Source organism: Myotis myotis, unplaced genomic scaffold (genome assembly GCF_014108235.1).
Source record: "Myotis myotis isolate mMyoMyo1 unplaced genomic scaffold, mMyoMyo1.p scaffold_m19_p_17, whole genome shotgun sequence".
Classification (NCBI taxonomy): Eukaryota; Metazoa; Chordata; class Mammalia; order Chiroptera; family Vespertilionidae; genus Myotis; species Myotis myotis.
Window position 1 is genome coordinate 40,124,185 of NW_023416321.1, and position 26,249 is coordinate 40,150,433.

At 54.3% G+C, this 26,249-nt stretch overlaps 2 protein-coding genes across 9 annotated transcripts; one reads left to right on the forward strand and one right to left on the reverse strand.

Moving 5' to 3' along the window:
- The first annotated feature begins 323 nt into the window (after positions 1-323).
- Positions 324-9,055, forward strand: CHRNB1 (cholinergic receptor nicotinic beta 1 subunit). 2 transcript variants are annotated; one of them, XM_036341970.1, is made up of 11 exons: positions 324-464; positions 546-685; positions 1,225-1,269; positions 2,051-2,160; positions 2,273-2,381; positions 2,755-2,902; positions 3,120-3,434; positions 6,044-6,267; positions 7,585-7,766; positions 8,071-8,218; positions 8,547-9,055. In XM_036341970.1, the coding sequence occupies exons 1-11, from the start codon at positions 407-409 to the stop codon at positions 8,685-8,687; spliced, it is 1,620 nt and encodes a 539-aa protein (XP_036197863.1). In that variant the 5' UTR covers positions 324-406; the 3' UTR covers positions 8,688-9,055. The 2 variants fall into 2 exon arrangements, with proteins under 2 accessions (XP_036197863.1, XP_036197864.1); XM_036341971.1 differs by having other exon boundaries at positions 3,225-3,434.
- A 1,490-nt stretch (positions 9,056-10,545) lies between these two features.
- Positions 10,546-25,795, reverse strand: ZBTB4 (zinc finger and BTB domain containing 4). Of its 7 annotated transcripts, none has more exons than XM_036341423.1 (5): positions 25,669-25,783; positions 24,585-24,816; positions 17,171-17,240; positions 15,695-16,746; positions 10,546-15,039 (listed from the first exon to the last, which is right to left on the reverse strand). In XM_036341423.1, exons 4-5 carry the CDS (start codon positions 16,735-16,737, stop codon positions 13,107-13,109), a joined length of 2,976 nt encoding a protein of 991 aa, XP_036197316.1. In that variant the 5' UTR covers positions 16,738-16,746; positions 17,171-17,240; positions 24,585-24,816; positions 25,669-25,783; the 3' UTR covers positions 10,546-13,106. The 7 variants fall into 7 exon arrangements, with proteins under 7 accessions (XP_036197316.1, XP_036197314.1, XP_036197312.1 ...); XM_036341421.1 differs by lacking the exon at positions 25,669-25,783 and adding an exon at positions 22,169-23,037 and having other exon boundaries at positions 24,585-24,700; XM_036341419.1 differs by lacking the exon at positions 24,585-24,816 and having other exon boundaries at positions 25,669-25,795.
- Positions 25,796-26,249: the final 454 nt, after the last annotated feature.

Sequence of the window (26,249 nt, forward strand, 5' to 3'; positions counted from 1 at the left end):
ATCAGGAACCCACTAGTGAACTAGGAGGTGGGCTCTGGGCAGCCTCAGACCTGTGCAGGGGAGACTGGGGAGGCCTAAGGGGAGGGCCAGAGCCGTTGATGCTTCCCTCCCCCACATAGACCCCGCCCGGGCCCCATCGTGTCCTGGCTCCGCTGGGGGGGGGGGGGGCATGTTCCACTCCCTGCATTCTCACATAAAGAAGATTTATACAACGGATGTGTTGTCTGTTATCCGTGGGTGGCGTGCACTGGCAGTTGTTCGGGGCGGGATCAAGTCCCAGGGGCGGGGCGGGTGGGCTGGCGGCTGCCCCCCAACAACAGGTGCACATTCTTGGGCGCCTCGTCACTTCCCCTGCCCTGGCCATCCCGGTGGCTCACTGAGCGAACTCACTGGACGCGGCCGGGCTATGACCCTAGGAGCGCTGCTGCTGCTGCTGCTGCTGCTGGGGGCGCCGTTCGCCCCGGGTAAGTCTGGGCTTCAGAGGGACAGTGACGGGGCCAGAGGTCATGGCCGGGCACCCTGCTTCACTGACTGCCCTCCTCCAGGCGCCCGCGGCTCGGAGGCAGAAGGCCGGCTCCGCAAGAAACTTTTCTCGGGCTATGACAGCTCGGTGCGGCCGGCGCGCGAGGTCGGAGACCGCGTCGGGGTCAGCATTGGTCTCCAACTGGCGCAGCTCATCAGCCTGGTGAGGACGCACGGGCGGTGGAGGTCAGGCTCGCCCGCGGGCTGGGGGCGTGGCTATCGGCAGGGCCGGACCGAGGGACGACGGGGGCGGGACGAGGCTGAGAGATGGACCGGTCGCTAGCAGAGCCTGGGTGGACATCGGCGTGACTGCTGGACAGGCCGGGGGTGGGGCCGGGTGCGGGGATGAACCCGCCTGCGGACGGACCTTGGAGTGGAACCGGGGCTGATGGGCGGACTGGGAGGCGGGCCTTGAGGCGGGGTCACCGGCTGGGCGGAGCTTGGTGCTGGTCGCGTCAATCAGCAGCGGGCGGAGATTCAGGGTCCGACTTTGGAGCTGCGGGTGGGGCTCCTGGGGCGGGACTTGCGGGGGAATTGACTGACAGTAGAGACCGCAGGAAGTTTCGGAGGTAGAGGCGGGGCTTGGGCCCGAGCGGGTGGGACTCAGAAAAAGCGGGGAGTTTCCAGGGAGAGCTGGACCGCCGAACCCCCTCATTTATCTCCACTTATATAACCTCTACCTTTTAAACTTTTCCCTTCTAGAACGAGAAGGATGAGGAGATGAGCACAAAGGTGTACTTAGACCTGGTACGGAGACCCCCCCGGGATGGGAAAGGGTGTCCCGCTGCCTTTACAAATGTCCTCGAATGTCCGGCCCAGTCAAAAATAATTTTTTCATTATGAACTAAAACAAGAAACAAACAAACAAAAAAGAAAACACATTTAAAACTGAAACAGCCCTGACCGGTTTGGCTCAGTGGATAGAGCGTCGGCCTGAGGACTGAAGGGTCCCAGGTTCGATTCCGGCCAAGGGTACATCCCTTGGTTGTGGGCACATCCCCGGTGGGGAGTGTGCAGGAGGCAGCTGATCAATGTTTCTCTCTCATCGATGTTTCTAACTCTCTATCCCTCTCCCTTCCTCTCTATTAAAAATCAATAAAATATATTAAAAACAAACAAACTGAAACAGAAGCTTCGGGAAACAATGCCATCTTTACTGCGGGAGTTGTACTTCGTGCATTGTTTCATTCTAATTTTTTTGAACTATTTGGGGGCCCCTAATTTGATTCCTGACCCACGAACGGGTCTCGAACTGCCGTTTGGAAACCACTGTTTTAGAGGATAGTTAGTGCGACGTCTTCGTTGTTACGGACTAAAAAATTGGGACCCGTTGCGAGGGAAGGGGAATCAGCTGCTGGAGTCCGAGCCAGTGCAGGGGGAGCCGGAACCAGAACTCTCTGCCTCCGGAATCTCACCCACACCTGCGCTGCCCCCCACCCTCGCGCTCACTGCGCGCTTCCCTCGGACCGTCCAAGGTTCCCCCCAGCCTCCAGCCCCTGACAGCCCCCCTCGGCCTCTGCTTTCCTAGGAGTGGAATGACTACAGGCTGAGCTGGGACCCCGCCGAGTACGAAGGCATCGATTTACTGCGCATCACGGCTGGATCCGTGTGGCTCCCAGACGTGGTGCTACTGAACAAGTAGGGTCTTTCCAGGACGGGGTGGTGGGTTGGGGGGGGCCGAGGCCTCTGGGAGGGCGCGGCAGCCGGAGGGCGGGGCCTGGTCCCACCTGAGCAGATGCCTTCCCCGCAGCAATGACGGCAATTTTGACGTCGCGCTGGACATTAACGTCGTGGTCACCTCCGATGGCTCCGTGCGCTGGAAGCCCCCTGGCAACTATCGCAGTAGCTGCAGCATCCAGGTCTCTGGGCTCCACCCGGGGAACTCCAGGCGCTCATAGAAACCCTCCCTCTCTCAGATAGCCTGACTCCCACCCCTCCCTCCTCGTTACCCCTCCTGACCCTCACATCTCTCTTAACCTCCTGATTTTCCATTGTTTCATTGCTCACTTTCATTGACTTCCAGTCTTCCTCAGTAACTCCCCTCCATTGCCCCTGCCCCCCCCCATAACCTTCCAATTCCTTTGTGACCCCCACTTCCCTGTGACCGATCCTGGTGGCCCTCATCTTCCTGGTGCTCCATATTCTATGACCCTTGTCTGCCCTGTGATCGCCTTAACTCCCCCAGCCCTGACCAGTTCTCTGCCAGCTCTAGTGACTCCTCCTTCCATTCAGGTCACCTACTTCCCCTTTGACTGGCAGAACTGCACCATGGTGTTTCGTTCCTATAGCTATGACAGCTCAGAGGTCAGCCTGCACACTGGTGTGGGCCTGGATGGGCAGGAACGGCAGGAAGTGGACATTCATGAAGGGACCTTCATTGGTGAGTGGGCCTGGATCCCACAACTATGGCTGTATGGCTTCCAGTTTCTAACAGGCTGGTAAATATACTCCATCAGCAATGCCAATACAAACCTGTGGTGTCAGCAAGATAGGTATGACTAGCTACATTGTGCAAATATGGAAATTAAGACTTATTTCAGTTTACTAATGATGGGCTGTCCAGCCTAGTGTTCACAGCTAACCCCTTATCGCATCAGCCTCCGCTGCTCTAGAATGTGGTAGAGCAAGCCATAACCGGCACCAGCAAGGACCAGGCCCCACATCTGTGTCCCCTTCTCCTGTTCTTCTTCCCCTTCACCAAGAGAATGGCCAATGGGAGATTATCCACAAGCCCTCTCGGCTAATCCAGCCTCCAGGGGATCCTAGGGGAGCGGGAGAGGGACAGCATCAAGAAGTCACCTTCTACCTCATCATTCGCCGCAGACCTCTCTTCTACCTGGTCAATGTCATTGCCCCATGCATCCTCATCACTCTCCTGGCCATCTTCGTCTTCTACCTGCCGCCAGATGCAGGTAAGGGAGAAGTGGCCCCAGCACTCGTGTTTGTTGTTGTTGTTGTTGTTTTAATTGATATCAGAGAGAGGAAGGATGAGGGAGAGAGGGATAGAAACATCAATGATGAGAGAGAATCATTGACCAGCTTCCTCCTGCACACCCCTTACTGGAGATCGGGCCTGAAACCCAGGTATGTGCCCTGACTGGAATCGAACCTCGACCTCTTGGTTCCTGGGTTGACACTCTACCACTGAGCCACACTGGTCAGGCCCAGCCCCCATTTTTACCAGGAGCTCAGCTTCTTCCTCTCCATCGTTAATCCAGGCAAGGTTTTCCTGTCAAGCCAGCACGGATTGTGCTTCAGCAATCTCACTCAGGTTTTCTCGTCAACCAGAGCCTTTTTTTTTATTTATTTATTTATTTATTTATTTATTTATTTATTTAAATATATTTTATTGATTTTTTACAGAGAGGAAGGGAGAGAGATAGAGAGTTAGAAACATCGATGAGAGAGAAACATCGATCAGCTGCCTCCTGCACAGCCCCTACTGGGGATGTGCCCGCAACCAAGGTATATGCCCTTGACCGGAATTGAACCTGGGACCCTTCAGTCCACAGGCCGACACTCTATCCACTGAGCCAAACCGGTTAGGGCAACCAGAGCTTTTTTATCTGGATCCAGATTTTTCCTCCAGCCTCAGGCTCTGCCTGTCTTCTGTTGCTCACTTCTTTTCACCCAGTAAATTCTGAATACTTCAGAATCCTAGTATCTCATCCTCGAAACCTCTACTCCTCTGGCCAACAATCTCTCAGATTTAGACAACTCTCCTGTTCCCTGTCCTCATTCTTTGTATCCTCCTTCCTTCACTTTTTAGACACCTACTGGTCTCTCTATATATTTTTATATTTTATTTTATTTTATTATTGATTTCAGAGAGAAAGGGACAGGGAGAGAGAGATTAGAAACATTAATGATGAGAATCATTGAACGGCTGCCTCTTGCACGCCCCCTACTGGGGGTCGAGCCCACAACACAGGCATGTGCCCTTGACTGGAATCCAACCTGGGACCCTTCAGTCCTCAGGCCAATGCTCTATCCACTGAGTCAAACCAGCTAGGGCTCTCTCTCTTTTTTAAAATATGTCTTTATTTTTAGAGAGAGAGGGGAAGGGAGAAGGATAGAGAGATAGAAACATCAATTGGAGAGAAACATCATGGATTGGCTGCCTCCTGCATGCCCCCTACTAGGGATTGAGCCTGCAACCCAGGCGTGTGCCCTGACAGGGAATCGAACCAGTGACCTCTTGGTTCCTGGGCTACTATTCTGTTTTTTTTTATTTTTAATTTTTTAATTTTTTTTTTTTATTTCAGAGAGGAAGGGAAAGGGAGAGAAAGACATGACCTCCTGGTTCATAGGTCAACATTCAACCACTGAGCCACACCTGCTGGGCCACCTAACTAGTCTCTTAAACTCCTATTTCTCTTGGCAGTAATAGCCAACATTTCTCTAGGAGGCAGCATAATATAGTAAGAGTAACCCTGTGCAAATTCCTTAATCTCTATGTGTCTCCAGTTTCCTAATCTAGAAACAAGGACAATGGTTGTTCCTACAGAATAGGATTATTTTGAGGATCACGTGAGTTCATGAGCATACCCAGTAAATTCTATGTAAGTGGTGGTGTTGTCGTTGCTGTTTTTGAGCACTTGCTGTAAGGTAATCAGTACTTACCTCACAGAGTTGTTGTAAAGGTTAGAATTGAGTTAATCTGTGTAACATATTAATCAGATTGTGACCTCCTGGTTCATAGGTTGACGCTCAACCACTGAGCCACGCTGCCATGCGGGCAGGGACTGATTTACATTTTAACTGGCCAGTGGTGCTCAGTTGGTTGGCTTCGTCTTGTGCACCCAAAGGTTGCTGGCTCTATTCCAGGTCAGAGCACATGTCCAGGTTGTGGGCTCCATCCCCAGTAGGGGGTGTCCAGGAGGCAGCCAATTGATGTTTCTCTCTCTCTCTCCCTTCCTCTCTCTCTAAAAGTCAATAAAAAATATTTAATTAAAAATAAGATCAATCTGGCTGCTCTCTTGAGAACAGAGGGGGGGGATGGGTAAAGGATGAAGCAAAGAGGAGGCCTTTATAATAACTCAGACGTGAGGTAATGGTGGTTTATACCTACATGAGTGTTAGGGGTAGATGTGATAAAATATATTTTGAAGGTAGAATCATCAGGATTTGCTATGAATCGGATGTGGGATGAGAGAGAGAAGGGAGCTGAGAATGACTGAAAGGGTTTTGGCCTGTGCCACAGGAAAGATGAAGTTGTTATTTATAAAATGGGAAGACTATGGGAGGAGTTGGTGATGAGGGAGTTAGGTTTTAGACATGTTAAGTTTGAGATGTCTACTTAACATCTCAGACTTAACGGAGAGGTTTAGTTGGCAGGTGAATATAAGTGTAAGGGAGTAAGTCCAGGCTGGAGGTATAAATGTAGGAATCATTGCCATGCAGTTGGTCCTTCCAAAAGTCTGTCTTGAGTGAGTGGGCTGGAAACATGGTCACCAATTATGCCATGGAGATTGTCTTCCGGCAAAGCCTAATTCTTCTGCCTTCCCCTCTGCCCCCCAAGGAGAGAAGATGGGGCTCTCAATCTTTGCCCTGCTGACTCTTACTGTGTTCCTGTTGCTGCTGGCAGACAAAGTGCCCGAGACCTCCCTGGCTGTCCCCATCATCATTAAGTACCTCATGTTTACCATGGTCCTCGTCACCTTCTCAGTCATCCTCAGCGTTGTTGTCCTCAACCTGCACCATCGCTCACCTCACACCCACCAAATGCCCCTTTGGGTCCGTCAGGTAAGAGAATCTCCTCCTCTAGCTTGTATTAACTCTTAATCTTAGTATTTGGCTTTTTGTCCAGGTCTGACTTCTCCCTCCTACCACTTCAACCTTCCCTTTCACAGACCTGAGGGAGAACTACAACTCTTCATGGACGGTTGAAGTGCCAAGGCCTGCTGGGTGTCCAGACGTTGCACAGTTACATTTGCCCTCCCATCATGACCATTTCATAGATCCCACACTCTTGCCGCAGACCAATTCCAGCATGTCATAATTTCAGGAGTTTCATCAAAAGGTTGATGAGACGTGGGGACTCAGCAGGGTTGAGTCACACATGTAGTCACCTGTTGGGAATGGCTAAAGGCATTTCCCCAAACCTGAATAGGAAACTGATTGTGGCTGCCAGACAGCTAAAGGGCATCTTCATCTACATGTTATTGCCTCCTGTTGGCCAAACACCTGAACAGCCATAGGCTAATTCCCCCATTCTGACAATGGACTCTGTACCAAACCCTGACCCTTTGAAGTGTATATCTCTGTCTCGCCTCAGGACAAGTTGGGTTAATAAGAAGCATGGGGTCCTGGGGACGATGAGAGAACCCAAGGCCTTACCAGTGGTTCTCAACCTTCTGGCCCTTTAAATACAGTTCCTAAAAAATAAATAAATAAATAAATAAATAAATAAATAAATACAGTTCCTCATGTTGTGACCCAACCATAAAATTATTTCCGTTGCTACTTCATAACTGTAATGTTGCTACTGTTATGAATCGTCATGTAAATATCTGATATGCAGGATGGTCTTAGGTGACCCCTGTGAAAGGGTCGTTCGACCGCCAAAGGGGTCGCGACCCACAGGTTGAGAACCGCTGCCTTAGACTTAAGATCTTAGAACTTAGCTCCTTTAGCTAAGCTCCTCTGACCCCCAAAATGCCTTACAACATTATATTTCGTCTCCGGACTCTTTATTAGTCTCTGGATTCCTATGTCACCTACGCACAGCCCCTTCTCCAGACTCCTGAACCCTTCTTGATGCTGGGACAAGAACCCCCGCACACTCTCATCATCCATACGGCCCATCCTGGGTCCCAGGGGAACATCCTCGGGGTTAGGCACTATCAGGGTGGAGCCTCATAACCTCCCTCTCCAGTCAGGATGGCTCCCGTCCACTTCAGCTTCTGAAGGCTGCGTGGCTGCCTTTCCCTGCCTGTGGAGCTCTGGGGGACATATGCGCACATGCTTAGGAATGGGCATGTGGTGTGGGGGTGGCTGGCTGTTTCCCTTCTGGCCTAAAAGCATGAGAACCCCCTCCAACACGCCTCTTCTACTCTGCAGATCTTTATCCACAAGCTGCCTCTGTACCTGGGCCTGAAGAGGCCCAAGCCTGAGAGAGACCAGATGCCGGAGCCGCCCCCTGCAGCCCTCAGGGAGTCTCCGGGGAGTGGCTGGGGTCGGGGAACAGATGAATACTTCATCCGGAAGCCACCGAACGATTTCCTCTTCCCCAAACCCAACAGGTAGAACCTACTCAGAGAGGGAGAACTACAATTTCCAGAAGTCTGTGCGGAGGCAGGCGGTCTAAGCTCCCCAAAGATGCTGAGCATCATGGGAGTTGTAGTATCTGCTGCCCCCTTTGCTGAAAGGGGGAGACTACGCCATAGAGACGGGAGGAATTACGGGAGGCTGGCGAAGTCACCGCTGCCGGCGGGGAGAGCCTGAGAGCGTGTGCAAAGGGGCAGGATGTTGGGGCGGGGGCTATGGCCCGAACGCAGGCTGTGTCTTTGCACCCGGGACCTGACCAAACGGTCCCGCCTCTTCCAGGTTCCAGCCTGAGTTGTCTGCCCTGGATCTACGGCGATTTATCGATGGTCCAAACCGGGCTGTGGGCCTGCCCGCCGAGTTACGGGAGGTCGTTTCCTCCATCAGTTACATCGCTCGACAGCTGCAGGAACAGGAGGACCACGATGCGGTAAGTCCGGTGAGGGTGGAGCCGGGCACAGCCTTGGCTCCACCCTCAAACTCAGGCTCCGCCTCTAATATTACGTTTCTATTTTTGATTGGAAGCTTCCTCATTTGGTCCCGCCCCCTGTTTTCCGACTGGTTCTTTTTTCCTTTTTTTTTTTTTTTTTTTTTTTTTTAAACTGACTGGTTCTTTACCGTCACCAATCGTTGGTAGTTTCGCAGCCTGCCCTGATCTCAGAGCTGTTGTAGGAGGACCAGGACAGGGTCCAGGGACTTGGGGGGTGGCCTTCCCTGGGGTCTGGAGCTCAGGGACAGTTTTCTCTGCTTACCCCCAGTTGAAGGAAGACTGGCAATTTGTGGCCATGGTAGTGGACCGCCTCTTCCTGTGGACCTTCATCATCTTCACGAGTGTCGGGACCCTCGTCATCTTCCTGGACGCCACATACCACTTGCCCCCGCCCGACCCCTTTCCCTAGGACCTAGAGTCAAGACCTAAGTCCTCGGTCAGCTGAATTGAGAGCTTGGCCCTTTCCCTTTCTGCCTCTTAACTCCTTCACTAGGGATCCAGTCGTGTCATTTTGTTTCCAGGGAGAACCTAGGTGGGAGTGGGCATACGGAAGCCTTGGGCCCACCAGAAATGCACTATCAGTTTATTTACTCTTTGGCTTCTTAAAGAAACTCTTTTGACTATCAACACCCAGGTTCCCAGTAAAAAGGAACAAAGAGCAAGAATGAGACTGTAAGCCTTATGAGTGCAGGAACTGTGTCTTGTACCCCCAGCACCTAGCACATGTCCTGCTTAATATTTGTTGAATAAATAGGGAACTTTTTTTCTGGAAGGAAATACACCAATTAATAGCACTTATGTTTGCACGTTGGGACTAGTGGTCATTTTTGTTTTTACCGTTCTGTAACGTAATATGTTTTGAAATAAGTATTATCTTTAAGATAAGTATTTCTAAAAGGATGTATTTGTAAAAAGGAGAAAAATCGCACTTAAAAAATCTTCAAGTTCCAGCTTTGGTGCTTAAACTTTGGACAAGCTACTAAACTGCCCTAAGTTTCTAAATCGTACAGTGGAGCTAATAATAGTATCTGCCCCTTACTCTAAGGATCATATGAGAAGACTAGAGGCCCAATACACGAAATTCGTGCAAGAGTAGGCCTTCCTTTCCCCGGCTGCCGGCACCCAGTCTTCCCTCTGGCACCCGGGACCCAGTTTTCCTTCGAAGCCCAGGCTTCGTCCAGAAGGTCATCCTGAAGGACATCCGTTCTAATTAGCATATTACAATTTTATAATTATAGATGGGAACAAAAGCACTATGTAGTATGTATCAGAGGTTGTAAACTTGTGTTTTGTTTGGCCCATGGCATTGGCCTGAATAATTTTTTTTTTTTAATCCTCACCTGAGGATATTTTTCCATTGATTTTTAGAGAGGGTGGAAGAGAGAGGGAATGACAGAGAGAAATGTTGATGTTAGAGAAACACATCGATTGGTTGCCTCCTGCACAAGCCCCAACCAAGGCCGGGAGCCTGGGAGGAGTGGGGGGAAGCCTGCAACCAAGGTACGTGCCCTTGCCTGGAACTGAATCCGCGACCCTTTGGTCCACAGGCCGACGCTCTATCCACTGAGTCTAACCGGCTAGGGTTTGGCCTGAATAATGCTAAATTTAAATTAGTTAGCTAATTTTAAAATTTGGGTGTTTCACAGAGAAATTTGGATTTCTGGCTCCTCTTGAAAAAATTTTAAAAACCTACAGTAACACCAGGCCTGATTCCCCTGTTGGCAGCAACCTGCAAGAGCTCATTAGTGGCTGCCCACTCTGATCAATTCCTCAAAGCCCCCACCCACCTGACCAGCTTCACTCATTTTACTTACCCATCCCTCCATAACACTAGACAAAATACAGGGGAGGGCATGGGGGACAGGAGTTGAAGCCAATGGGAGGAAAAAAAGAAAGGTTGTTGTGTCTCTTACGGCCATCCCATATTTTGTGCCTGTTTCCTTTCAATTTGGAGAAAGGGTTACACCTGCTTTAAGGCAATGCCTTTCTGGGACAGGAGGATCTTGTGCCCAGAAGGCTGTGTGAACTGAACGGAGTTTAATGTTTCTGCCTGGAGGTCAGACCAAAGTCAGCTGGAGCCTAGTAGGCTGCTGCAATTACAATGAAGTACCTCACACCAACTCAATTGCTGGAGGTTGTTGTCCTAAGAGGGAGAATAGGGCTACAGCTCCCAAGGATCCCTGTGGGACAAGGTCAGTATGTCCCTGTCCAGCCAGACCCACCGACCACACAAATAATTGCACCTGGTATCCCACTGCAGAGCACAGTTTGTTTGTCTTGTTGGTTTATTGGCCTAGAGAGTTGGACACACACACAAATGCGGAGATAAATATTGGTCAATTTCTCTAAATCTGGGTCCTCACTACATATAGAACTAGAGTCTGTAGAATTCTAAATCTCGCGTGCTGTGGCACAGAACCAGTGGCCTTCCTACTCCACCATCACCCTTCTTCCCAGGGAACATGAGGAAAGGGCCCAAACTGACAAGACGATACTTTTCAAAAGATGAAATTGCAAAACCCCCAATTTCCAACATCTGAAATTCACAATATTCAAGTTCCCCATGTCTTTTAATCGCCATTTTGCCACAATCTCATTTGTTGCCCAGAAACACCAAATTCTGGAAACTTTCCCCTAAACCATATTTTCAAAAAAATAAACGTCTACAATCTCAGTTCTCCCAAAATGGTTTTAGAATTGTGACCTGCAGAAATTACCATTCCCTGGTCCATCCTCCACCCCTTCCATCTCCTGTGCCTTTCTGCCTCAGCGGTTCAGGTTAAGGATATAAGGGGACTGTCATCTCATCTGCCCCTGCCTCCAAGGCCTTCCTCAGTCTCTCTTGTGGTTCCGCTGTGTGTGTATATATATATATATAATCTGTGTGTAGATATAGATATATATATGTATTCTTTATTATGTACTTTTTTCGCAGTTTTTCTAAAGTGCCAGAAACAAGATTTGTGGGAACGTTTTAGTGATTTTTTTTTTGCATTTTTCCCTGTTAAAAAATTTTTTTTTCTCCCATAAAAATTGGAACTTGGTACATTCAGTAGGAAAACTCTTCACTCGGACTGTGGCCAAGACCAAGAAAAGTGCAAAGAGACAGAGGAGTAGTGAAGGAGCCGACACTCCTCAATAGTTAGCATTCAGGGAGCCTGTCAAGAACCTCCCCCTTTGTGTAGTCTGGGAGGGTAAGAGGGGGCAGGAGGATCTTCCTGTCCCTTCCCCCAAATTCACCTCCCTCTAAAAGCCATGATCTTGCCCTTTCAGCGTCTTTTGAGAGGGCAGCCATCTTGGCCCCAGAAAACAGTAGCTGGGAAAAAGGCTGCCATTTTGATGATAGCAACTTTCCCCCTTTCTAAAACTGCACTCCTCTAATTCCCATTTTTCAAATTTGCTCCCCAGAACTGGCTCTCCCCTTATGAGCTGGGTGTTTTTGGGTGAGGTGGGTCAGATGGGAAATGCTCATCCAATCACAGAGTGGGGAGGCCCTGTTATCAGAGAATTAGGAGCAAATGTTTCTCCAACAACCCACTGGAAGGAAACATAGGGACCCTGACCAGGGTTAACTAGTGCAAATTAGGGATTAGGGACTTTTTAAGGTCCCTGCACCCCATCCCTAGGCTGGGATCTTTGGGTGTGGGGAACTGAATCAGAGATGGGGTATAAGGTGCTATTTTGGAGGGGAAATTGGTGGGGATACCCCAAAGCCCACCAAGGGAATAGTATGGTTTCCCCAAAACCATCTGGAGTGATTGGTGAGGGAAGTGGTGCTGGGAAAGATGGGGGTAAAGGTAAGGATGGGAGGTCATGTGCAAATCTGAGCTTACCCACCCATCCAACCCCCATTATTTTTCTGGCTATTTGGTCTAGTCTGGGAGAAACCATCAGGAAGAAAGAAAAAAAAAAACAAAAACCACAGGGAAAAAGTAGATTCCCTTCCCCATTCCATATGGAGGTCCTCCCTCCTAGCCCCCAAATCTGGCTTAGCCCAGAAGAGGCCATATGTAGAGGCAGAAAGAGATGTGATCTACTCACCTCTTTTGCCTTGGAAGAATCTGGGACTCACTGGATTTGGGGGTCAAGATAGAACCAAGATTGGTGCTGCCCTGGGCTGGGAAAGAAACAGATGGGTAGCCCTCCTCCCCAACACCCCCTTGACCTGGACTGGAAGAGGCCATCTCCAGAGTCTAGGAGTTTGAGGAGGGATATGGAAGATCCAAAGGCATGGAAGCCAAGGAAGGCATGGCATCTTAACGTGAAGGAAAAAGGGACGCAGAAATCCACCACCGGAAGATAGAATCCAAAGCCGAGCTCCCATGTGGGTGGGTGTCAGGTATCACAATGGTCTGGTCCAGTCCCTGGGCCAAGAATGGAATGTGCTAGGAAGCATCTGGGCACGGGCTTAGAGAACGCTTCAGAAGGAGGGAGGAGCATAGGGAAGAGAGATGGTTTCCCCCTAGGAATACGAATGGGGGGGCGGGTTAGACATTCAGAGCTGGTGGGGGCCATGAGTAGAGATTCATGTAAGTATATTGCTCAGTTGCCCCGAGGGCTGGCCAAGGGAATGGGAGCTGGCCCTGCCCCTCATGGAGGTCATTCCCTGGAGGAGAACCGAGAGGGGAACCACCAAAGACCCCTTCCCAGGAGATAGGAAAACTACAATCTCACACAAAGCAGCCTGACCCCTGAGCTCCAGGGGCCCCTAAGTCCCTGCACAAGAGTGTGGAGGGGCTCCCAAGGGGCAAGGAGGCCAGGGAGCTGGTAGTGGCGGGGGGTTCAGGGAGGGTGGCCTCTGGTGAAAGGGGAGATCTGGGTCCAGAGCTCACCCCACATCTCCCTTCTGGGTTCCTTCAATCCCTGCCCATTCCCCTTCTCCCTTAGGGGGGACTGGTGGGGGAAGAGTTTGGGGAGGCGGAGTTGGGGGCGTAGGGGGTACTGCTTGAGGATTGACTGCGTAGCCAAAGACCCCTGGTAGGAACGGAAGGGCTCCCCCACCCTTCTCATCAGGTAGGACCATGTTAAGAGCAACTGGGAGCGCAGCCAAGTTGCTGAAGTTGTAAGGGTAGGCGGCAAGGAGCTGGGGGCCATAGACGAGGGGGTAGGGCTCGGGGTAGAAGGTGACTTTGGCAGCTCCTATCCCTTCCATTCGGTCCCCCTCCCCGGCCCCCATGGGCCCCTCACTGCCAGGCTTTCCCCTGCCACCACCAGGTTCCCGGCCGCTTCCAATCAGAGCCAGTGGGAACTCCTGCACAGGTGGGTATGCATAGGCGCCCCCTCCGGCCACCACTGGGAGCTCCTCACCCCCTGAGATGACAGGGTCCTGGACCGAGGCGGCCTCAGACGCTTCCTCCGCCGCAGCACTCCCGCCACCGGCCTCCCCGCTGGATGAGGAGACTTGCATCTCTTGGGGGGCCTCCTCCTTGACATCCCCAGGTCTGGTGCCAGTGCTGCCCTTGGAGTAGGCAATGACAGGTGTGGGGGTGCCCCCAGGCCTCTCAGCAGCGTGCCTCTGCCCATGGCGACTCAGGGCGGCTGCCGTCTTGCACACCTTGGCACAGTGAGGGCAGGCGAAGCGCGTGGAAGACCTCCGTCCAGCCCGGGAGCTGTGGGAGCCCCCACCGTGGGCCTCCTGGTGCTTGCGCAGCTTCCTCTGGGTAGCAAATGTTTGGGCACAGTCCCCGCAGCGGTGCCTCCGCTCCCCGCAGGCACGCCCTGTGGGGGCCTCAGCCCCCGGGGTCTCCTCCCAGCTCCTCGGCTCCAGCTTCTGTCTCCAGCGCGGCGGCCTGCGGCCTCTGGGCATCCCGCTGCCCCCACCGCCGCCGCCGCCGCCTGCAGCTCCAGCCTTGCGCTTGGGCTTGTACGAGTAGTAGGGCCTCCAGAGCTGGTCCTCCCCGCCAGCCTTCGATTCCTCCTCGTCCTCCTCCTCGTCCTCCTCTTCATCCTCCTCCTCACTCTCCACTTCCTCTGCACTCAGTTCCCCAGGACGCAGGTCAGTTTCTGAGATGCGGCGCTTGACAATGGCCTCCTCGCCAATTCGCACAGTGATCTGACACAGTGGAGGGGGCACCTGAAGCTGAGGCCCCCGGCCAGGCCCTGCGGGAGGACCCCCGTCCCCGCCACTCCCACCAGCTGGCTTGGCCATGTAGGTCAGAGTCCTTCCGGCCCGCAGGTTGCGGCCTTTGGTCTCCTCTGTGGCCGTGGCAGGCCCTGCAGGTGTGGCGGGGCTGCCCGCTGTGGCTGGGCTGGTTGGTGTGGGTGTAGGCACTGGGGGAGGAGGTGGGTACTCACGTTTCTTGGGGGGCCTCGGGGGAGCAGTGTAAGTGATGACCGAGGCGGCTTGGGCCCCACCGGTGTTGGCCAGCCCACTCCCTGTTCCACCACTACTGCTGGCCCCATGAACAATGACGGAGGGAGCTGGGTGGGCAAAAGTGATGACGGAGGGTGGGGGGCCAGGCTCTGGGGCAGGTGGGGGGCCAGGCGGTGGGCTGGCTGGCATTGCTGTAGGGGCCGGTGTGTTGAGGCTTGGAGAAAGAGGGGCCTCAGGGGCTCCCTGGCTGTAGGTCTTGTAGGGTCGCTTGGCTGCCCGCATGGGAAGCAGGCGGTACAGCTTGAGGGTATTGAGCTTGGGCTTGTAGCCTCCATTGGGTGTCTTCTCACTGGCTAGGAGGCCGGGGCTAATACCGTGAAAGGCTCGCTGGTGGGTCTTCAGGTTATAGTAAGTGACAAAGGTTTCCCAGCAGAAGATGCACTGGTATCTGGGCCGGGACAGAGGAAACAGGGTAGGGACAGAGCCAGTTGAGTCAGGAGCCCTGAAGCCAGGGCCTCAGCTTCCCATAACCTCTACTGCCCTCCACTCAGACCTAGAACTCCCTCAGCCACCTGCTCACCCTCCTTTCCTGCTGCTTATCCCACCCTGCCAGCCTCGGGAGGGACACCAGTCCTGCTGAGCTCAGTGTCCCACCCAGCTGTGAGACAGTGGGCCTCAGCTGTTCCCTCTGCGAACTGGGAATAATCACACACCTTGCCTAATTCACCAGGCCTTCTTTTAAGCTCAAATGACAGGGGAAATGTCTTATGAACAGGGACACATTATGGAAATACATATTATAACGACTGATGGGCATAGTCTTTTCCTGTGAGGGTAACTTTTATCTTTCCTCCTTGGTCTTCACAGCACCAAGCAGGGTCGTGGCACCTAGAGGTGCTAATAAGTATCAGCAGAAGGAGCTGGGGCTGAAAGGAGGCAGATGGGTAAGTGATGAAGAGCAGGTGAGCGGGGCCAGTGGCGAGCAGGAGTCTCAGGATGACGTCCTAGGCTCCATGCTCTGCCCACTCCCTCCCTTGCCCATGTGGTGCCCGAGTGCTGGTGTTGACTCACTGCCCCCACCCCCCGCCCTCGCAGACACTCACCTGCGCTCCCCGGTGTGCCACACCTCGTGCTTGGTGCGGTACTCGGCCAGGGCGAACACCTTCTCACAGTAGCGGCAGGGGTACTTCCTCCGCCAGGAGTGGACATTGCTGTGCCGCTTCAGGCTGGACAGGGTCACGTAGGAGCGCTCACAGGCCGCGCACACATACAGCACGTGGCCGCCGACCACCTTCACCACGTGCTCCGGGCCACCTCTGAAGCCCACGGTGGGGGGCAGGGCTGAGGCGTCCACGCCCATGGGGCCACTCGGGCCAGAGCCCCCGGCTCCCAGCCCCGCAGAGCCCCTCACGCTGGCCCCCCTGCGGCACTGTGCTTCGTGGGTCTGGAGCCTCTTGGGGTGAATGAAGCTTTTCCCACATCGGGGACAGGGCAGGGGCTGTCGGGACAGGGCAGGCTGCGAGTCAGGGCCCTGGGCCTCAGCCCTGTCACTCTCCCACTCCCTGGCTGGCCTAGGCCCAGGCCCAAAGCTGTCTTCTTCGGGCTGCGACGTGGCCATGGGGGCTGGGGCAGGAGGCACCCAGGCATCACCTCCCTCCCCCAGGCCTTGTAGGCGGGAGATGCCCAGGCGCCGCCCCAGAGCTCCAATCTCTGCCACGGCTGCCCCATCCCCGCCACCGTCAGGTAGTGCAAGGCGGGCGCTGTAGATGAAGTTGAGGACATCAGAGAAGGCCGCTGCTGGGACCCCTGGCAGCTCTAGGACCCTGGGTGGGGAGGACGCGGGGGGCGAGGCTGGAGGCGGAGAAGAGGAGGAAGAGGAAGAAGAAGAGGAGGAGGCAGCTGTGGTGGTGGCAGGGTTAGGGGTTGAGCCCCCAATAACTGGTGGGAGGGGCAGTGGAGCTGAAGCAAGCAGGGCCTCTCTGAAGAAGGGACTGGAAGCGGCCAGGACGCTGCGGTGAGCAGGAAACTTGGTGTCTCCGGCTATGAGGGTGACGTCACAGAAGAGGCCGCGGAGCCGCTGTTCATTGAGCTGGCGCAGGACAGCGGGGGCATGGGATGGGTCCGTCACCTCTGCTGGGGGGGGCATGGCACCAGCCTAGACAGAGGAGAAGAAGTCAGGGGAGCATCTCAGAGGCTGGGCAGAGAGCAGGGGCCTCAAAACTCAGGGAGGTGAGCTGGGGGTGGGGGTGGGGGGCCAGGTGCTGTTGGTCAGAGACTAGTGGAAGGCTGACTAACTTCCGATCACAGAAGTCAGGGGTTAACCTTAGCCACCCACGTCTGGCCAGCATCCAGCACCAGTATGTCAGACATCTGGGGCTGGAAGATGCCAGGGACACCTCAGGTCTTGATGAAGGTCCAAGGTTAAAACCTCCAGAGTCACAGGCTAGAAAAATAAGCAACAGACACCTCTTTCCCATGGGACTAATGACCATTTCATAAGACTCGCAAGGCTAGACAAAATGGCCGGCCTGCTGCCTCACGTCCAAATTTTCCCAGCTGCACACCTCTCACCGCCTCACCTGAGAGCACAGCCACCATGGAGCAGAATGAGGGTGGCTCAGCAAGTCCCTTCGGCCAGGCCTCTTGCCTCTGTGAAGGAACAAACCATGTCCTCGGTAAGAGACCTGAAATGGGAGGCACCCCAGGAGCTAGGGGGTGGGAGAGTGCTCAGCGTCAAAGAGGACACGGGCTGCTCTGCAGACCCTGACCCTCCCAGGGGCCTGTCAGGCTATTTGCTTAGCCACATCCAGTGGGACCTAGGAGGCCACACAGAGTCGTGCAGCCTGGTTCTGCTGGCCCCATCAGCACAGGAACAAGCTCATTTGCATATCCCCAATTCAAAACATACAGCAGCTTCGTGCAGTGCTCTAGGCCTAGGGAGGCCTGTTGGATCACTCTCAAGTCCCTTTGGCCCAATCTTAAAGTTCAAAGGAAGTCAAACATTTGCATACTGTCTTTTTTATAATGGCTTCATTTACATATCAAAATAGATTTGTTTGAGACTTTTTATTGAACCAAGCTGCTAGATATTCAAATTAGGAAAGGACCTCCTCTCACAGGTGCCAGCCCCATAAATCTTTGAGGGGATTTCTGGCCCAGGTGCCAGGGGACCACCAAAGACCACAATTCTTACACAAGTGCCCAGCTTGCTCCAGCTTCTGGAGGCACTGGAAAGGCCACCAGATCAGGAGTGAGGAAACTTGGGTCCCACTCCTTACTCTGAGAGCTAGGGGCCTTAGGACTTTGGCTTTAAAATAGGGGTTGTGGCCCTAGCTGGTTTGATTCAGTGGGTAGAGCATTGGCTTGCAGCCTAAAGGGTCCCGGGTTCGATTCCAGTCAAGGGCACATGCCTGGGTTGCGGGCTCCATCCCCAGTAGTGGGCGTACAGAAGGCAGCCAATCAATGATTCTCTCTCATCATTGATGTTTCTATCTCTCCCTTCCTCTCTGAAATCAATAATAATAATAATAATAAATAAATAAAATAGGGGTTGTGGGAGCAGGTGGGACACAACTCCTATCTCACCTCTTTCTGGGAAGCTCATCCAAAAGGAATAGTAGGCAACCCAAAGGCGAGCTGTGGCAATCACCACACAGAAGGCACGTCACAGCTGCTCTCTCCCCTGTGGGCACAGCCAGGGCTTTGGGATTGCATTTTTCAGTTGAAGATCTAAGTTCGAGAGCCATACAGTGACTTAGCCAAAGTCACACAGAGCTGATAACAACAGGTGGGGCCTGTGCACAGAGCCAGGCCTGCTGACCTGAGAGCAGAGCTCTTGGCCCCTCTCGTCTGCCCTGGGAGCGATCTCCTTCGGAATGCCCTGGGTCACACGCTCTCTGACGTGTCCTGCGTCAGGAGTTCCCCACACAATTCACACCACCCCATAAAAACCTTATCTTCCCACTTGGTAACCACACTATCTGGATTAAAAGGCCTTCCCTCCGAAGTCCATTTCAATTCCCCAAAATACTCCTCTGACTCCTCCCCTGGAGAAGCAGGTAATAAACAGAGGTGAACGCACAAGTTCAAAAGCCCCAATGGCCAGGCACAGACCTGGGTCGGTGCTGCCCGTCAGTTGCTGGATTGCAGGTGGGTCTGGTTGTAATGTGAGGAAAGAGAGCATTCCCTCCCATGACAGCCATTGGCCCACTGGGACCCCCAAGGGTCAATGCTTTACTTGCATTACCTCATTTACTCCTTCCTCTTCACTACCCTAAAAAGTAGCTTAGCTTCCCCATTTTATTTTTAAATATATTTTTATTGATTTTAGAGAGAGGAAGGGAGGGGGATAGATAGAAACATCGATAAGAGAAACATCAGATCAGCTGCTTCCTGCACGCCCCCTATTGGGGATGGAGCCTGCAACCAGGGCATGTGCCCTGACATGGAATCCAACCGTGACCTCCTGGTTCATGGGCCAACCCTCAGCCACTGAGCCACACTGGCCAGGCTAACTTCCCCATTTTTTAAATATATTTTTTAAAATATATTTTATTGATTTTTTACAGAGAGGGAGGGAGAGGGATAGAGAGTTAGAAACATCGATGAGAGAGAAACATCGATCAGCTGCCTCCTGCACACCTCCCACTGGGGATGTGCCCGCAACCAACGTACATGCCCTTGACTGGAATCGAACCCGGGACCCTTCAGTCCACAGGCCGATGCTCTATCCACTAAGCAAAATCAGTGAGGGCAGCTTCCCCATTTTTTAGTGACCAACTGAGGCTCAGAGGTGCTAGGTAGCTCACTCAAGAATATATGAGCAGCTAGCAGGGCTGGCACCTGATCCCAGGAAGTTTGGCGCCAACGCCTGTGTTCTTGACTGTACCAAACCAGGTGAAGGGCTTGTTTACAGCTATGAGCTATGCTATTCTGATATACTAGGAATATACAGATTTGGTCTTCATCTCCATGACAGAGAGCCTCTAAAACTTGGAATTTCCTAAGTGGTAAGAGCATTAGGAGCATCTTTTGTTCTAATGGTTGGTCTTTGATTCTGCTTCCTGACACCAAGCTCCTAAATCCCTGGGGACTTCCTGGGTGACAGGAGCATTTTTTTTTGTTCTAATGAGGTGACTGCTGGTGGACTCCTGGATAGGGTTTGGTTGCCAGAAAGACCAAGCCATGATAGAAGCTTGGAACTTTCAGCTCCACCCACCCCCAACTTCTGGGGAGCGGAGAGGGACTGGAGACTGAGTTAATGATTGATCATGCCTACGTGATGATGGCTCCATAAAAATTCCTAAACTGCGGGGTCAGTAGAGCTTCCAGGTTGGCAAACACATCCACCTGCTGGGAGGATGGCGCATCACAACTCTTCGGAGACAGAATTCTGCTCCTGCGCTCAAGACCCTTCCAGACCTGTCCTGCACACCTCCCCACTGTCTATTCATCTCTATTATCATATGCTTTATTATCCCTCAGTTCTGTGAGCCATTCTAGCAAATTATCAAATCTGAGGAAGGGGTCACGGTAAACCCCAGTTTATAGCTGGTCAGTCAGAACACAGGAAGCCTGAATTTGCAACTGGCATCTGAATGGGGGGGGATGTGACACTATTTCCAGGCAGTTGGTGTCAGAAGTGAATTGTAGGACACCCAGTGAGGGGAAAACCCACACACCTGATGCCAGAAGTGTTTGCGTAGAGCACAGAAAAATAGTGTATTTTTCTTCCAACAGCCCACATGTTAAAATTAGAGGAGAGCCCTTCCTCCAGGAAGCAGCAGCCCTGCAGTGAGCAAAGCAAAGGTTCACTTCCAGCCCCCACACTCGCGTGGCCAGGCCGGCCCGCCGTCACCACCATCCCGCATGGCGCCCGCTGAGGCGTGGTGCCTGCCGAGGGTGGCCGTGTTGACTTGGACAAGGCCCGTTGAGGCTTCTTAGAACCAGAGACGTCCAAAGCCGGCCCAGCCCTTAGAGGTCACCTCGGACGGCGGTCGCCAACCTTTCAGGCCTCACGGACCACCAGTGGTCCCCAGGCCACCGGTTGGCGACCGCCGTCCTAGAAACATCATAATCATGGTTCGGACTTGTAGCTGCCATTTATGGAATACTTATTATGTCCCAAGTACAGAGCTAAGTGCTTTATCCGCATCATCGCATCTCAACACTCAAAAAGGACCATAGTGAGGCAGGGGCTGTCATCAACCCCACTGCACAGATGAGGAAACTGAGGCTTTAAATGCTCTACACGCTTCACTTTCAGGTATAGAGAACACGGTAGCAGTGTGACTTGCCCCTGGTCTTACTGCTAACCACACAGAGTTTGAACCCAGCTCTGCTGAGTTCAACGGCCCCACCACGGGCCACTGCCCTACGAGGGCTTGTGGGAGGTGGAGAAGAACTAGCTAAATGACTCTGGGCAAGTTACTTAACCTCCTGTATCTCCGTTTCCTTGTCTATGAGAAGGGAAAAGTCCCCACTTTGTGTGGTTATTCTGAAGAATAAGTGAGCTGATAACTGGTAGAACCTAGAAGAGCACCTGGCACACAGTAAATGCTCACTCTTATCATCATCTCAGAACGTCGTCCCAGAAAATGATGCGGGGAAGTGAAGAAAGAGAAGCAGAAATCAGGCTTCATGGTACGTTTGGTGGCTCTGTGGTTTTCAGTTTATTTGTTTTTACTGCTTCTCTACTCTTGACTGGCGGTGTGGCCTTAGAGGTGTGACTGAGGTGGTGATCTGAGCACTGCCACCAGACACACTCCGCCTCCTGCTGTTCCCTTTGCCGGGAATGTTTTCTCAGCCTCATGCCTTGCTGCCCCCCCCCCCCCCCTTTAAGTCTAGACTCAGAAGCCACCCACCCCACCCCAGGTCTTCCCTGGCCACCCTCTGCCTCCCCAAACTTCCTGTCACTCTCCCCTACTTTATTTTTCTCTTTGACACTTAGTAAAACATATTGTTCATTTATCTCTAGAATGTAACCTCCAAGGGAAGAAGAGTTTTTTTTTAAGTTTATTGATTTTGAGAGAGAGAGAGGAGAGAAACATTGATGTGAGAACGCAACATCGTTCAGCTGCCTCCTGCATGCCCCCAACCAGGGACCAAGCCCACAACCTGGGCATGTGCCCTGTCTGGGAATAGAACTGGCAACCCTTTGGTGTGCGGGACTGCGCCCAACCAACTGAGCCACACTGGCCAGGGAGGGAGGGAGGGAGGGATTTTTGTCTGCTTTGTTCACTGCTATCCCCAGTGCTTAGAACAGTGTCTGATATGTAATGGGAGATTTTTAAAAATTTGGTGAATGCATGAACCTGTCTTCTTCAAAGTCTGCCTGTAGTTTGTCCACCCTTGGGAAGGAAGTCATCCTCAGTGCAGGACTGGGCTGGTCGGGAGCTGGGATGATGACGGTAACTCGACCACTTCTGGGGCACTCACACCGTGCCTGACACAGCCCCAGGGCTTTACATGCATTGCCTGATGTAATGATTTCCCCCAAACGACCACCCGAGGTGGGTATTTATATTATCCCAATGTTACAAATAAGGAAACCGAAGCTCACAGGGAGGTGGATATACCTTGTTCAAGGTCACACAGCTTGTGAGGAGCAGAGCAAAATTCAAATCCAGGCCTGTGTGGATCCAGGTGCTGAGTCTTGCCCTCTGCCATACTGCTGGATCCTGCCCCGAAAGGGCCTGTGGCCAGCGAGCGGGTTGCAGAATCACCGCACAAGGTCTCACGTGCTAAATGCTAACTGTGTCATGTCTGACTCTGTCCTTTCCCTCGCTCCCCACATCCGGCAGTCCCCAAGTCTGGTCAAATCTGCAGCCCGACTTGGGAAAGGCTTTGGAAGCCTTCCCTTCAACCCACCTCCGGCCCCCAAATTAGCTCGGGGCCTTGTGAACACTCGCAAGGTCCAAGGTCATGGTCTCCCAGCTATTCCCCTGCCTCCAGGCTTACCTCTCACTGAAGGTCAACTTCCCCAATGCAGCTCAGGTGGTATTACCCTTGGTCTCAGAACCCTTCACTGGTCCCCACTCACTCTAGAATAAAGCTCCAATTCCTCAGCCAGGCACTCAGGGGTCTACTTCCAATCTTCCTTTCCAGTCTTGCCTGTGCTCGTCTCCCTTCAAGCACCCAGTGTGCTCTACAACCTCAACACATCCTGGACCTCCATGCTTTTGCCTATGCTGGTCCTCCTGTTAGAAATGCAGCCTTTCCTCCACCTCTTCTCCAAAGCCCTGCAAAATGTTAAGATGGAACTCAAATGCCACCTCCCTCGTGGCCCTACCGAGCCCACAGGACGACAAGCTCTCCCTCGCCTGGCTCATCCACATCTCTTTGCTTCTATGGCCAGCACCCAGCGGCAGATATTAGCTCACTCCCCAGGCGAGGCCTTGCTGAGTTGCTAAGCACATGGGTCTTCTGAAATGGATTGGTGCAGGTGCTGAGGGAGACAGAAATTGGGGAGAAGTGTGTGCATAGAGAGGCCCGCAGAAAACTGCAGAAGGGCAGCAGAAAGCAGCGCAGAAGAGCACAGGACCTGGAACCTGACTGCCTGCGTTCAAATCCAGCTCTCCCTCGTCCTAGCTAAGTGGGCCTCAGCGGTCTCATCTGAAAAGGAGAGGTAATTAGAATACCTACCTCCACGGGGGACTGTGAAGACTAAATGAGTGATCATATGTGAAGCTGAGAACAGTGCCTGGTACACAGTAAGTGCTAAATAAGTGCTTACTGCTACTGTTATGAGCCAAGCCCCAACAGGGGCTCAGCGCTGGCAGAGGGCTGACAGTTGCTGGCATAGTCCCCAAACTGTAGCTACTTTTCTGGCACATTTCCCATATGCTACTTGCTTACAACCCTGTTGGGAGATAGGCAGGGCAGACAATTAGTCCCATTTTACAGATGGGGAACCGAGGCTCACTCAGGGAAAGTGCCAGTGAAGAAGCAGGAGGGCCAGAACCCGTCAGTTCTACCTAGACCTCCTTCCCCTCCACCAGGCAGCGGCGCCCCTGCTGTGCAGGCCTCGCTTAGCGCCCAGCAGCCCCTCCATGCAGGAGGCCCCAGCCATCGTGCCTTCCTGCCGCTCCCCATGCATATCCACCCTCCAGGCCAGGCGAGGCGCAGTACCCAGTGGTGTGTACACACTCGGAACACACACACACACACACACACACACACACACACACACACACACACTACAGAAGGGCCCAGGCCCCAAAGGTGAGGAAAACCGGTTCCGAGGAATCTGTCTAGTGAGCGAATTCAGACCCTTCCACGGTCACAGGAGCTGCCAGTGTGCGTCACAGACACAGAAGCGATGGAAAAGCAGAGATACCAGCAAGGGGGGCCGAGAGAGGGTGAAGCAGGAGGCGGAGGCTGAAAACTTCGTGTTTCTTTTTTCCATTTCAGTGACAAGAGTCACACCCGACCTTTACGTAAACACGACCAAGGAGCCACTCTGTCCAAGCTCCGTTTCCTCGCAGCCGCCAGGCCTCTCCTCCCAGTGACCCTGGCACGCTGGGCAGGCCAGCGAGAGGCCAGCGCACAGACCCTGCACAAAGACGAGCCTGGCCACCGGACGTCACCCAAGCCTCCTGCCTGCTGCCCTTGCTCTGCCCCACATTTATCTCCCTGCCTTCTTCCTAACACAGCCCCACAAGGCCACTCACACACACGAAAGGCAGGCACGCACACACGGCTGCGGCTGGTCTCGAGGCTGAGGCCCACACGCCCTTGTCACGCCACCTCCCTCCCCACAAGTGTTCTCTGAGCAGCTCGCCTCCCAGCCCAACAGCAGGGACAGGCTCCCCACAAACAATGTCACAAAAGAATCCCTCAGCGCACACACAACCGTCCCCCCGCTAGGCTGCCCGCGGTCCCATCAACACGACCTGCACATTCCACCCAGAGCCCCTCACACCAGTGCCAGCTGCTCCACAAGTACTTGAGACACACCCTAGGGTTTCTCAAGTCCCTCACGATGGGTGGTACCTGAGTTCTAGACGTGCGCCACCTCCCCAGGCAACCCGCTCATCGCACAGACACAGGAACCCATCCAGCGGGGCCGTCCTCACCGAGCAGCACAGAAACGGGCCACACCTCAGCGGCACAGACGCGGGGCCCAGAAGTGACACCTTCCAACTCAAAGGTAAACAGCCGCCCCTCCAAACAGGCGCAGACCAGACGCCTGCGCTCGGCCGCCCAGAGCCCTGACACCAGCGAGCTGTGCGGAAAACAACAGTTCATAAATAGTTCATCCGTGCAGGAGGCAGAAGAAAACACTTGCTGCTATAAACCCGCCCAACGCCCCACATCCAGCAAACTCTGCAGGTACCGGATCCTGCCTGGAACGGGGACCTGTCACCCCAAGCCACGGGGCCACCTGCTGTAATTCTGCCCCACAACCCCGGGCACCCCACCACCGGGCTTCCAGTCCCCATGGCCCAGGAGGGCGCTCCCCAGACCCCTGGCTGCCAGGCCAGCAAACGGTGGTGCGCAGGAGCGGTTTACCTGGCCGCACAACACGCAGGAGACACGCAATCTCCGGGACCCACAGCCACCACCCTGCCCCGACGGCGCAGCGGCTCCGGGCCCCGGCTGGTCCTGCGCACCCCGCGCACCCTAACTCCGGGGCGCTCACCGGCCCACCCCTCCCCCGCTCTGCCTGGCTCCTACGCCATCGCCCTCCCAGCCGCTAGCAGCGCCGGCCGGGGCTCACGCCCGCCCAACCCTACCCCCAACCTGCCCCAGAAGGGGAGGGGGCATTCGGCTGCAGAATTAACCTTTCAAATGGGGAGTGAGGGCGCCCCTTCCCCGGCCCCCGCGATCGCGCCTGCCCCGGCCGCCGCTGGGTCGGACGCCGAACCCGGGCCCCTCAGTCGCCCCCTCCCAGCGCCGTGCGCGCCTGGGGGCGGGGCCAGCCTCAGCCCCCGACCCCGGAGCCCCCGGGTCAACCCCAAAGGGTAGCGGTCGGGCGCGGGGCGCGACCCTGGCCCCCGCGGCACCGGGCAGCGGGGAGGGGGCCCGGCTGTTGGCTCCGGTCCGCCTGGCCCTGCCCGGCTCGCCCGGGGCCCACCTGACTGCGATGGCGCCGCGTCCGCCAGGCCCGGCTCATCACCGTGGCCGCCCCCGGCCGCTCCTGTTTCGCCCGCCTCCAGCTCCGGCTCCGGCTCCGGCCCCGGCCCCCCCAGCGCCCGGCCCCGGCCCGGCCCCGCAGCCGCCGCCGCCGCTGACATCATCGGCTCCCCCCCCACCCCGGTCCTACCCCCACCCCCACCCCCGGAAACAGTCCCCCCCAGCGCCGCTGCCGCCGAGAGGAGGCCGGCGTAGCGCAGCCGACACCGACACAGGGCTCCGGGCTCGGGTTGGGGCCGGCGCACCCTGCGGCCTTTGCCCGGACCGGACCGATCCCGGGGGAGGAAGGGCTCGCGCTGGGCCGCCGGGCGGCTGGGCACCCAGCGGGGCGCGGGCCTGGCTGCAGCACCCCCGCAGGGCGCACGACCACCCACTCCTAGGAAGGGACAGCCCCCTCCCCCCAACACACACACACACACACACACACACACACACACACACACACACACACACTGCCCTCCACGGCGTGGCACTCCGCCCAGAGATCGCACAGCCTGTTAGGGCGCAGACCCACAACATGGC